The sequence below is a fragment of the Entelurus aequoreus genome, linkage group LG25, assembly GCF_033978785.1.
Source record: "Entelurus aequoreus isolate RoL-2023_Sb linkage group LG25, RoL_Eaeq_v1.1, whole genome shotgun sequence".
Lineage (NCBI taxonomy): Eukaryota > Metazoa > Chordata > Actinopteri > Syngnathiformes > Syngnathidae > Entelurus > Entelurus aequoreus.
In genome coordinates, this window is record NC_084755.1 from 35891300 (window position 1) to 35904634 (window position 13335).

At 40.0% G+C, this 13335-nt stretch overlaps 1 protein-coding gene across 2 annotated transcripts in view; it reads right to left on the bottom strand.

Moving 5' to 3' along the window:
* Positions 1-13335, bottom strand: part of jupb (junction plakoglobin b) — a 251361-nt gene that overhangs the window by 48510 nt on the left and 189516 nt on the right. For both annotated transcript variants that reach the window (XM_062036727.1, XM_062036726.1), the window contains exons 11-14: positions 13124-13276; positions 12895-13014; positions 7937-8087; positions 4391-4512 (exon numbers count right to left, since the gene is read on the bottom strand). In XM_062036727.1, the coding sequence (XP_061892711.1) occupies positions 4391-4512; positions 7937-8087; positions 12895-13014; positions 13124-13276 (546 nt within the window). The remainder of the gene's footprint in view (positions 1-4390; positions 4513-7936; positions 8088-12894; positions 13015-13123; positions 13277-13335) is intronic.

Sequence of the window (13335 nt, forward strand, 5' to 3'; positions counted from 1 at the left end):
AAAAAAAGCATGGAGCAAACAAAAAACAACAAAAATAAATAAATAAAAAAAATTTAAAAAACTAAGCAAAACAAAAAAAAAGTGTTGAGTGTTTTCTATTAGGCATGCTTGCTTTGTTTGTTGGCATACTGGAGGCACTAGTATGACTGAATCAGCTGAGAGTGCTTGTTTGCCCGCCAAGTGTTTGAGCTGGTACAGAGTCTGCAACCGAATGTGACTTTACACTAGAGCTGGGCGATACGGGGAAAAAAAATCATATCGCAATATTTTTTATCTATCTATAGATATCGATATGTATCATGATATAAATAAAATCACAATTTTGTCCTGTTTAAATGTTATATAGCTAAAAAGTGATTATTTTTGCTTGAAATGTGTATTTATTTATTTTTTAATCAGGTTTTGAACATGACATATAAGCACTAAGCACTATGTACAGTATCTTATTGTATAATATTTACACACAATACCAATATTAGTTAAACAAATATCATTTTGCTGTCTATTAGTATGTTATTATTATTAAAGCCTTCGTAAATTCCATGCACACGGATGGAAGACGTGAATGATTAAAAAAAAAGGGTTTGGGAGAATGCGACGAGGTCAGATGAGACCAACATAGGCAACTCCACTTGATGTGATTGGAGGAAAGGAAATGCAGGATATGACCCCAGCAACAGCATTCTTACTGTAAAGCATGGAGGTGGAAACATTCTGCTTTGGGCCCGATTCTCTCACCAAAGTCCCTTCCTGACGTGTGCAACAAAAATCTGCCCTGTGCGCTTGACAACAAGCTTTTCTTCAAACCGACACCTCTTATTTCCCTCGATTTAATAATTAATGACCTTTTTTTTATTGTTACTTTATAGGCCTTCTCTTAAATGTCTGTCATAATCATATAGGATAGGATAGGATAGGACTTTATTGTCATTGCACAAGTACAACAAAGCTATGTTTTCACCACAAACCCGTTCAAGATTAGACAAACCGTGTACAGGGTTACAGAAGAGGAACGCTGCTGGGTCGCCAAAGGCGCCCCATAAAAGATAGGAAAAAGGTAAAACGCTGGGGAAGAAGATGAGTAAAAAAATACAATCTAGACTGGGCTACTAAGGGGGTCTAGTCTGGAGTGGGAAAAAACCTCCATGCAATACACACATAAACACGTTACATTTAATCACGACAACTCACAACAGACGGGGGGGGAGTTGGGACCCTGGAGGTCGACTGCTGCTATGAAGCGCTGCCAGCCGTCCATCACCCCGAAGGGGAATCAAGCGGTGGTGAAGGCGTGGGATGGGGGCGGGGGGATGTGTGTGTATATGCCCATTGTCTTGGGTGTGTTGATGTAGTGTTCATGTTCATAGGCCTGGAGCCGTTCTGCATGCAAGCAAAAGTTCGACTCCAGGTGTCGTTGAGGAGGGAGGGAGGTCAAAAGCGTCCATCATTTGAGGTGTCCTCTGGGATGTTTTCAGAACAGCCTGCTCCTGTTGTTGGAGCGTCAAGGCCATTCGAGGGAGTCAAATCGTAGATTAGGATTTTTGTTTTTCCGCGAGCAGACATTACAATGGCTTGTCTGTTCTATTTGTCCCTCATATCCAATTGTTCCCTTACCAGCTTTTCCATGATGTGATCTATCTTGCGATTCGGTTCAGAAATCGCCCCAGTCTGTGATGCCACAGCCCGGCCCAAACCTTCCATTGCGACGAACAGCCTTCGGGCCCCTTGAGTGGCTGGCATCGCCTTACGAATTTGACGATACACCAGAGCAATGCCCAGCCCAATCAGCAGGAGCCCCACGATCACGGTTCCAAATAGGTAGATGTCTTCCACGTCCTCGATGGAAAGGACTGAGAGGCACATGATTCTCCATTTATCCCCAGAACCTCTTTTCCTCGTCGAAAAGATTTTGTCAATTGAGTCGAGAGTCCAGCTGATCATTTCCATGTCTGATGTTTAGATTTGGAGGACAGTGCAAAGAAAGAGGCTTCAAAAAATGTAGACAAGACAAAAACAAAGAGAGCAAGCAGGGAGAAGAAGGGAGCGGAAAAAAATGTGACCGCCCTCACCAGAGACAAGACAGAAGAACATATTTTTGTTGTATATAGTCGTCCTTCACCGCGTCGCTATCGCATATTTCTTTTTAAGCATATTCTATTCATTTTTGGCCTAATTTAAGCATTTTCAAAGCATAAAAATGTATTAATGGACAAACAAATAGTGTGAAATGAAATAGTAAACAGAACTGTTGGCATGGATTCACTGAAGTTTACACAGATAAAATGCACAATGCATGTTTGCCCTCCACCAAACATGGACTCACTTATGGACTGCAAATGATTCCCACTTGGAAACAATTACAGCAGGATTTAAAACACATTTTCCTTTAGCAGTACAACATAACTGCTACTGTCCGAGACGTCAATAAATTGCTTCTTGGTTCACGGCATTCAGAAAAGTAGTAGTCTACCTAATGTCATATTCATCCAACCGTTTTTTGTTTTTTTTACCATTTATCCAGTCAGGATCCTGTCAGGAGTTTTTTTGACTCGTGTATTTTTGTTGCTTTGGTGATGTTCCACAAATCAAAATAGTGTGGTTTTCATTTACCATGAATAGGATGTTTTTAACGTTAAAGTTAAAGTACCACTGATAGTCACACACACACGAGGTGGGGTGAAATGACTCTCTGTGTTTGACCCATCCCCTTGTTCCACCCACTGGGAGGTGAGGGGAGCAGTGAGCAGCAGCGGTGGCCGCGCTCGGGAATCATTTTGGTGATCTAACCCCCAATTCCAACCCTTGATGCAGAGTGCCAAGCAGGGAGGTGATGGGTCCCATTTTTATAGTCTTTGGTATGATTCGGCCGGGGTTTGAACTCCCGACCTACCGATCCGTCTTGCCTCTGGTGAGGGCGGTCGCATTTTTTTCCGCTCCCTTCTTCTCCCTGCTTGCTCTCTTTGTTTTGTCTTGTCCGAACTTTTTTGGAGCCTCTTTCTTTGTGCTGTCCTCCAAATCTAAACATCAGACATGGAAATGATCAGCTGGACTCTCAACGAAATTGAAGAAAATATTTTCGACGAGGAAAAGAGGTTCTGGGGAGCCTGGCTGCCCTGATGGAACCATTGCTGCGGGGTATGTGAGAGATTCCTGGGATAAATGGAGAATCATGTGCCTCTCAGTCTTTTCCATCGAGGACGTGGAAGACATCTACCTATTTGGAACCATGATCGCGGGGCACCTGCTGAATGGGCCGGGCATTGCTCTGGTGTATCGTCAAATTCGTAAGACGATGGCAGCCGCTCAAGGGGCCCAAAGGCTGTTCGTCGCAATGGAAGGTTTGGGCCGGGCTGTGGGATCACAGACTGTGGCGATTTCTGAACTGAATCGCAAGATGGATCACATCATGGAGAAGCTTGAAAAGGAAACATTGAATATGAGAGCAGCCAGCATGGACGAATAGAACAGACAAGTCATTGTATTGTCTGCTCGTGGAAAACAAACATCCTAATCTACGATTTGACTCCCTCGAATGGCCTTGACGCTGTCAACAACAGGAACAGGCTGTTCTGAAAACACCCCCGAGGACACCTCAATGATGGACGCTTTTGACCTCCCTCCCTCCTCAACGACACCTGGAGTCGAACTTTTGCTTGCATGCAGAACGGCCTCAGTCTATGAACATTACATCATCACACCCAAGACAATGGGCACATACACACACACACCCCCTCCCCCACCCCACGCCTTCACCACCTCTTGTTTCCCCTCGGGGTGATGGCAGCGTTTCATAGCAGCAGTCGACCTCCAGGGCTCCAACTCCCCCCCCCCCCTCTGTTGCGAGTTGTCGGGATTAAATGTAACGTGTTTATGTGTGCATTTTTTTCCCACTCCCGACTAGGCCCCCTTAGGAGCTCAGTCTATATTGTATTTTTTTACTCATCTTCTTCACCAGCGTTTTACCTTTTTCTTATCTTTTACGGGGCGCCTCGTGGCGACCCATCAGCGTTCCTGTTCTGTAACCCTGTACACTGTTTGTTTGTCTAATCTTGAACGGGTTTGTGCTGAAAACATAGCTTCGTTGTACTTGTGCAATGACAATAAAGTCCTATCCTATCCTATCTCAGGGCTGACACTCTAACCACAAGGCTACTGAGCAGGTCAATTTTATATTGAAAATTGTTTCAATAATAATAAATACTACAATTAACTCCAACAGAGTGATGAATTTACCGTTTTTATTGACCAGTAAAGTCATAAATGTATTTATGAACTCATATTCTGAAGAAATTTGAGCTTGAATCGGTCTCTTTTTCATGAGTGGGTATGGTCTTGTATGAATACTTTTCCAAACAAAGCAATGTTAGCAACATTCTATCAGGGGTCTTACCATTTCCCAGGCAGTGGGGTCGTGTTTGAAGAGCGAGTGCGTAAGCTCCACCGACACTCTTTTCCTGTAATCCGAGCTCTTGTCCTCCGAAATCCGAAACAGCACTGCTGCAGCGTAGGTAGCTGTGGACAGACGTCAGAGTTGACATTTTGCCCAAACGGAAAGCCGATTTGTTTACGTTTAATCATTTTCCAAAAATTTCTGACTTGTAAGAATAGCCAACAATGTCACAAAAACATTCAGCCTTTTTGTATTACCGCATTTTTCGGACTATAAATCGCAGTTTTTTTTTCATAGTTTGGCCGGCTTATACTCAGGAGCGACTTATGTGGGAAATTATTAACACTTTAGCATAAAATATCAAATCATATTATTTATCTCATTCACGTAAGAGACTAGAGCAGGGGTCGGCAACCCAAAATGTTGAAAGAGCCATATTGGACCAAAAATACAAAAAACAAATCTGTCTGGAGCTGCAAAAAATCAAAAGCCATATTACATACAGATAGTGTGTCATGAGATATAAATGGAATTAAGATGACTTAAAGGAAACTAAATGACCTCAAATATAGCTACAAATAAGGCATAATGATGCAATATGTACATATAGCTAGCCTAAAGAGCATGTTAGCATCGATTAGCTTGCAGTTATGCAGTGACCAAATATGTCTGATTAGCACTCCACACAAGTCAATAACATCAACAAAACTCACCTTTGTGCATTCACGCACAACGTTAAAAGTTTGGTGGACAAAATGAGACAGAAAAAGAAGTGGCGTAAAACACGTCCTAGAAAGTCGGAGAAAGTTGTAAACAAACTACGGTGAGTTCAAGGACCGCCAACATTAGTAGGACAAAACGGCGCTCGCCAAATACTCGAATCAGTGAAGCATATTTAATATAAACAGTGTGATTTATAACAATTAGGGAGGTTTGTGTCATGTTTGTCCTCCTACAGAAACCATATTAAAACAAAATATATATATTTTTCCCCTCATCTTTTTCCATTTTTCATACATTTTTGAAAAAGCTCCAGAGAGCCACTAGGGCGGAGCTAAAGAGCCGCATAGAGACGCGGGTTGCCGACCCCTGGACTAGACGTATAAAATTTCATGGGATTTAGCGATTAGGAGTGACAGATTGTTTGGTAAACGTATAGCATGTTCTATATGTTATAGTTATTTGAATGCCTCTTACCATAATATGTTACGTTAACATACCAGGCACGTTCTCAGTTGGTTATTTATGCCTCATATAACGTACACTTATTCAGCCTGTTGTTCACTATTCTTTATTTATATTAAATTGCCTTTCAAATGTCTATTCTTGGTGTTGGCTTTTATCAAATACATTTCCCCCAAAAATGCGACTTATATATGTTTTTTTCCTTCTTTATCATGCATTTTCGGCCGGTGCGACTTATACTCCGGAGCAATGTTCCCTCTAAGGTGCGCCCCTGCGCAATTGCGCACTGCTCAAGCGTCCTCTGCGCACAGCAAATATATGCCGCGCACCAAATCAAACCCCATCTGAATTCTAAACAAAATAAACACATTTATTCTGTGTAATTTTGCAATGCAACTCTGAGTGACAGTGACAAAAAAGCGGCCCTAACGGTGTTCGTCAACACCGTTCAATTATTGTAACGTCTATCGAGATGCTTCGAGGACAGGAATTATATCGATCACTTTATTGAGCAAAACTGTTTACATTCGGCCATAACCACACCAAAAACATGAGTAAAAATTTCTATCTCGAAAAACGAGTCATTTTCTGCCGTACAAACCAGGCCAAAACCAACTTGTCATCTGTCACCAACACGCATACCACTAAGCCACTGGTGCGTTTATGGCCACAAAAAAAGTTGGACAAGTCAAACACCACACAAAGTTACACTATGACTCCTCAGTCAGTGTGCTTATTCTATAATTTATTGATATTAATCATGGAATGCTGTTACTAGAGAAAGTTACAGGAATGCACACTTCATCCTATGCTTACATTTCATTGTGCAACATGAGGATGTTTAAGGAGAACTAAATGTGATCTCTGAAAGGGGTACAAATGACTTCCAAAGCAGGACCCCCACCCAGACATATTGTACAATACTAATCCATAGCTTATGAAAAACAAGATTTCTTTTATTTTCATTACAAGTGGGCCAAATCACAAATATTACAAAATAATCTCATGAAAATGACTCCTCTCATTTGAGTGTTATTATAAAAGATTGGTTCGAGACAGGTGTGCTGCTGGTATTGCCACGTGTGATGTTGCTCACACGTGCTCCACTTGAATGCTCAGGGAGTTTTTGTGTTTGCTCACACACATGAACAATTAGAGCGACTTATACTCCGAAAAATACGGTATTTCCTGTAAAGGGTGTTTACAGGTAAAAGTCCCCCCAAAATAGACACAATAGTGATTTTAAGCTTGTGGTTTTTTTTAACGAAATTCAGCACATTTTATAATGCCTACTTTTATATCCAGAATGTGGGCAGGTCTGCATCAGCCTGCTAACGTCAACAACGGAAGACTGGAGGCAATTTAAATATTGCAGAGTATGTGTTTCATCCGGAATTATGTTATTTTCACATATCATTTGAATAGATTAGCAAAATACCCTTGTGGCGTAAAAGATTGAGCGTAGGGTTGTGCGGTATACCGGTATTAGTATACACTGCAAAAACTGAAATCCAAGTAGGATTAAATATCTCAAATAAGGGTGATATTTGCTTATTTTCTGTCTGATAAGATAATTCTTCTCACTAAGCAGATTTTATGTTAGAGTGTTTTACTTGTTTTAAGTGTTTTGGTCCTAAATGATCTCAGTAAGATATTACAGCTTGTTGCTGAGATTTGATGACCTATATTGAGTAAAACATGCTTGAAACTAGAATATCAACTGTTGCAAAGCTGTGTCATCAACACTCACAAGTATAAAACTACTTTTTTAAAGTAATCATTTCTTACTTCAAGCATGAAAAACAAAAATCATTATGTCAAGCGCATATCATTATGTCAAGATAATGGCACTAGCATTTACTTCATTTAAGAATATTTTTCAACATATTGAGCAAAAAGGTCTCTTTTTTTTCTACCAAGAAAAGTGCACTTGTTATTAGTGAGAATATACTTATTTTAAGGTATTTTGGGGTTCATTGAGGTTAGCTAATTTTACTTGTTTTGGAAAGTCTTGACAAGCCGAATTTTCTTGTTCTATTGGCAGATAATTTTGCTTAGTTCAAATAAAATACCCCTCATTTTTGTATCTTTTTTTCTTCTTTTTTTTAACACTGACTTTTTGCAGTGCATTGAGTAAACAACCTCAATGTGCTACAGTGGTATTAAAAAAAATGAAAATAAAAAGATAATAAAAATGAATAAAAATAAAAACTAGAACAGCCTAATAGCTAGAACTAGTATGCATATATCTAAAAAAAAAAAAAAAAAAAAAAGGCTTTTTTTTTTAAAAGAAGGATTTTTAAGCCTTTTTTAAAAGCATCTTATATGTTGTCAGCAGTGTGTGTGGAGAAATGGGCTTACCGATTCCCTCATTGTTGGAGTGCAGCAGCTCCATGAGCGGTGCGGACGCTCCCTCGGCATCGATGAGTTCTGCAGAATGTTTGTCCAGCGCCAACTCGCACAGAACTCCGGCAGCAACCCGCTTGACGTTCTCCACGTACGAGTAAAGCAGCTGGGCACACAAGTTACGTGTAAGAATGATTGTATTGGTAAAAATCAAGTTTAAGACTAAAAATGCCTCTTTGTGTTCATTGGTTTGTCTTTCAATTAGTCTGTCATATAACAAGTATTAAAATACATTCAATCAGAAACCAATAATTAACTGGGTCTGGATGTGTGCACATACTGGAAACATCTGCTCTGGAAATGAATGAAGAAAATACACTATATTGCCAAAAGTATTTGGCCACCTGCCTATTGACGGAACCAGATATTTTACATATATCCATATTTAAGTGTTACTTCTTTACTTCCATAGTCATACTACAAAACAGCTAGTGGTTTTCCAATTCAGTCTGCAAAGTAAAAGTTTGACTGTGTGTAGGCCTTGAAGCTTTTGGAATGCAAAGGGTAGACAAAACAACGAGGTAGGAGAGAACGAGGAGGGGGAAGCAGAGACAGACCGGGTAGAGCCACGCATCTGGATGGGTTATGCAAGGCTGGTCTCATTCTTGTCAAAGCTTTGAGAATAAACCACAAAATACCAACTACTGCCTGGTGATCAATTTAAACTCCAGCTTATGTGCCATAAAAAGAACTTGGGGGTGACCAGCAACTTAAAACTTAAAACTCTTTCAACCAGCCTCCAAGATGCCGACTAAAAAAAGCAAGACCAGGAAGCTCCGAGGACATGTGAGCCACGGACATGGTCGTGTAGGCAAGCACAGGAAGCATCCTGGAGGTCGAGGTAACGCTGGTGGTATGCATCACCACAGGACCAGCTTTGATAAATACCATCCCGGACGAGCCCCCAAATTGTTGTGTTGACCAGCTCTTCCTCCCAGGGATTTTAAGTTGCTGGTCAACGCAACACTTGACTCACATATGAACTTGAAGTGCCATCCCATTCCTAACCCATAGGGTTCAATATGATGTGGGTCCACCTTTTGTAGCTATTACAGCTTCAACTCTTCTGGGAAGGCTGTCCACAAGGTTGCGGAGTGTGTTTATAGGACCATTCTTCCGAAAGCGCATTGGTGAGGTCACACACTGATGTTGGTGGAGAAGGCCTGTTCTCTCAGTCTCTGTTCTAATTCATTCCAAAGGTGTTCTATCGGGTTCAGGTCAGGACTCTGTGCAGGCCAGTCAAGTTAATCCACACCAGACACTGTCATCCATGTCTTTAAGGAAGGGGCCCGCTCCAAACTGTTCCCACCATACTTGCCGACCCTCCCGATTTTCCCGGGAGACTCCCGAATTTCAGTGCCCCTCCCGAAAATCTCCCGGGGCATCTATTCTCCCGAATTTCTCCCGATTTCCACCCGGACACCAATATTGGGGGTGTGCCTTAAAGACGCTGTCTTTAGCGTCCTCTACAACTTATTGTCACGTTCACTTTTCCTCCATTCAAACAGCGTGCCGGCCCAGTCACATAATATATACGGTTTTTACACACACACATGAGTGACTGCAAGGCATACTTGGTCAACAGCCATACAGGTCACACTGAGGGTGCACATATAAACAACTTTAACACTGTTACAAATATGCGGCACACTGTGAACCCACACCAAACAAGAATGACAAACACATTTCGGGAGAACATCCGCACCGTAACACAACATAAACACAACAGAACAAATACCCAGAATCCCTTGCAGCACTAACTCTTCCAGGACGCTACAATATACACCTACCGCTACCACCAAACCCCCACTGCCCCCATCTCCCGAATTCGGAGGTCTCAAGGTTGGCAAGTATGGTTCCCACAAAGCATGGAATTGTCCAAAATGTTTTGGTATCCTGGAGCATTCAAAGTTCCTTTCACTGGAACTAAGGGGCCAAGACCAACTCCTGGAAAAACAACCCCACACCATAACTCCTCCTCCACCAAATTTCACACTCGGCACAATGCAGTCCGAAATGTAGCGTTCTCCTGGCAACCTCCAGACCCGGACTCATCCATCAGAAGGCATCTCCACTGCTCTCGAGTCCAGTGGCGACGTGCTTTACACCACCGCATCCCACGCTTTGCATTGGACTTGGTGATGTATGGCTTAGATGCAGCTGCCCGGCCATGGAAACCCATTCCACGAAGCTCTCTGCGTACTGTACGTGGGCTGATTGGAAGGTCACATGAAGTTTGGAGCTGTGTAGCCACTGACTGTGCAGAAAGTCTTTGCACTATGCGCTTCGGCATCCGCTGACCCCTCTCTGTCAGTTCACGTGGCCTACCACTTGGTGGCTGAGTTGCTGTTGTTCCCAAACTCTTCCATTTTCTTATAATAAAGCCGACAGTTTATTTTTCACGGCTGGATTTGTTGCACAGATGGCATCCTGTGACAGTTCCACGCTGGACATCACTGAGCTCCTGCACATTCTTTTACAAAATGTTTGTAGAAACAGTCTCCATGCCTAAGTGCTTGATTGTACACACCTGTGGCCGGGCCAAGTGATTAGGACACCTGATTCTGATCATTTGGACGGGTGACCAAATGCTTTTGGCAATATAGTGTATGTCGTCATCGTGTCACTCACGCCTTGCTAATAATTCTTCCCAATCTTTGTTGACTTTGAAAAGCTCACTTGCCAATATGACCTAAAACAGGGGTGTCCAAAGTGCGGCCCGGGGGCCATTTGCGGCCCGCGGGTCACTTTTTAACGGCCCCACGGCACGTTGTAAAAATACGATAAAAACAACAACAACAACATAAAAAGTGGTATAAAAGAGCAACCAGGTGAACAAGAAAATGTTGCAATGTTGACTCTAATAACACAAAGTTGCCATGCAGGCTGTTTCTTTCTTTAAAAAATAATAATGAATCAAAATCAATGTCATTATGAATTATTGACCTATTCAAGGCTCCAATTACGTCACATTAAATATTCCACTTTGAGATATTCTTTGGGGAAAATGTTGCATATTTTGTGTTTGCCATATAAAAAACTAAGCGTTTTTTTTTTGTTTTTTTTAAAGAAGGGCCTAAAATGAACAAAAAACAAACAACAATACAACTTATAATTAACGGATAGATCTGAAGTTGATCTCGAGATTATTGTGTTAAAAGTAAACAGTAAAAAATATATATAATTTATTTTTTAACACTTTAATGAGTTGGACCCTTTTGGTTCCCCAATAATTTTAGTGTGATTTTGGTTTTAAGTGTCATGGCTCAAAAAAATAATAATGAATTAAAATCAATGTTGTTATGAGTTATTGACCTTTTTAAGGCTCCAATTATTATATAATCTCAAATATTCCACTTACAAATTATATTGGGTGAAAATATTACATATTTTGTGTTTTTTTCCATTAAAAAACAGGGTTTTCTTTGACAATAAGAGCATACAATTTAAATATTTAAAAACGTTATATTGACAGATAGACCTAATGTTGATCTAGACCAGGGGTCACCAACCTTTTTGAAACCAAGAGCTACTTCTTGGGTACTGATTAATGCGAAGGGCTACCAGTTTGATACACACTTAAATAAATTGCCAGAAATAGCCAATTTGCTCAATTTACCTTTAACTCTATGTTATTATTACTAATTAATGATATTTACACTTCATTGAACGGTTTAAAAGAGGAGAAAACACGAAAAAAAATGACAATTAAATTTTGAAACATAGTTCATCTTCAATTTCGACTCTTTAAAATTCAAAATTCAACCGAAAAAAAGAAGAGAAAAACTAGCTAATTTGAATCTTTTTGAAAAAATTAAAAAAAGAATTTATGGAACATCATTAGTAATTTATCCTGATTAAGATTAATTTTAGAATTTTGATGACATGTTTTAAATAGGTTAAAATCCAATCTGCACTTTGTTAGAATATATAACAAATTGGACCAAGCTATATTTCTAACAAAGACAAATCATTATTTCTTCTAGATTTTACAGAACAAAATTTTTAAAAGAAATTCAAAAGACTTTGAAATAAAATTTAAATTTGATTCTACAGATTTTCTAGACTTGCCAGAATTTTTTTTTTTAATTTTAATAATAATAAGTTTGAAGAAATATTTCACAAATATTCTTTGTCGAAAAAACAGAAGCTAAAGTGAAGAATTACATTAAAATGTATTTATTATTCTTTACAATAGAAAAAATAAATTTACTTGAACATTGATTTAAATTGTCAGGAAAGAAGAGGAAGGAATTTAAAAGGTAAAAAGGTATATGTGTTTAAAAATCTTAAAATCTTTTTTAAGGTTGTATTTTTTCTCTAAAATTGTCTTTCTGAAAGTTATAAGAAGCAAAGTAAAAAAAATTATGAATTTATTTAAACAAGTCAAGACCAAGTCTTTAAAATATTTCCTTTGATTTTCAAATTCTATTTGAGTTTTGTCTCTCTTAGAATTAAAAATGTCGGGCAAAGCGAGACCAGCTTGCTAGTAAATAAATACAATTTAAAAAATAGAGGCAGCTCACTGGTAAGTGCTGCTATTTGAGCTATTTTTAGAACAGGCCAGCGAGCTACTCATCTGGTCCTTACGGGCGACCTGGTGCCCGCGGGCACCGCGTTGGTGACCCCTGATCTAGAGATTTAAACCTTGAATAATAATAAAAATAATAATACTGAATAATGACACATTTAAAATATTTTTTTGACCAAAACCCTTTGGGGTCCCCGGGATCGAGCCTGAGTGGAGGCCTAAATGTATATTTTTTTATACATATATTGTATTCTGGTGTTTTAAATAAATGGAAAACAACATAATAATACCACCGTCTCATACAGCAGGACGAGGGACTTCCTTGCGCTTGCATCATACACAGATTATTGTTTTTCTTCTTGCAACTTGGCTGAGAATGTACCTGCACAAACAGTGGTATGGTCTGCATGCTGGCAATCTCCCCTCTGTTTATAGGATCTCTGGCCAGAATGTGAAGTGCACCAGTGCAGCCCTCTACAATTTCCTCCATACGAACACCATCCTAGTCAAATATTAAGGAAAAAAGGGGGAAGGCGTCAAAGACAGGGATTAACGAAAGAAAAAAAACAATTAAAAATACAACAAATATGTTTGCGTTTGAATCTTTAGACCTGATATGTCTGCTGGGATGAAGAGGCGTGCCTTTGTGTGTCCTGGTGAGCTTTTAATAACAGGTTGACCAATCGCGGGATGGTCCCCGCATCCCTAAGGGGGGCTTGATTGGTTGGGCACAGTGCGAGGTTTCGGATGAGGCCAACAGTAGCCTGGACCAGGGATGAAAGACACGTTTAGTTTTGAAGTTCAGTTTGGGTTTACATGCAAA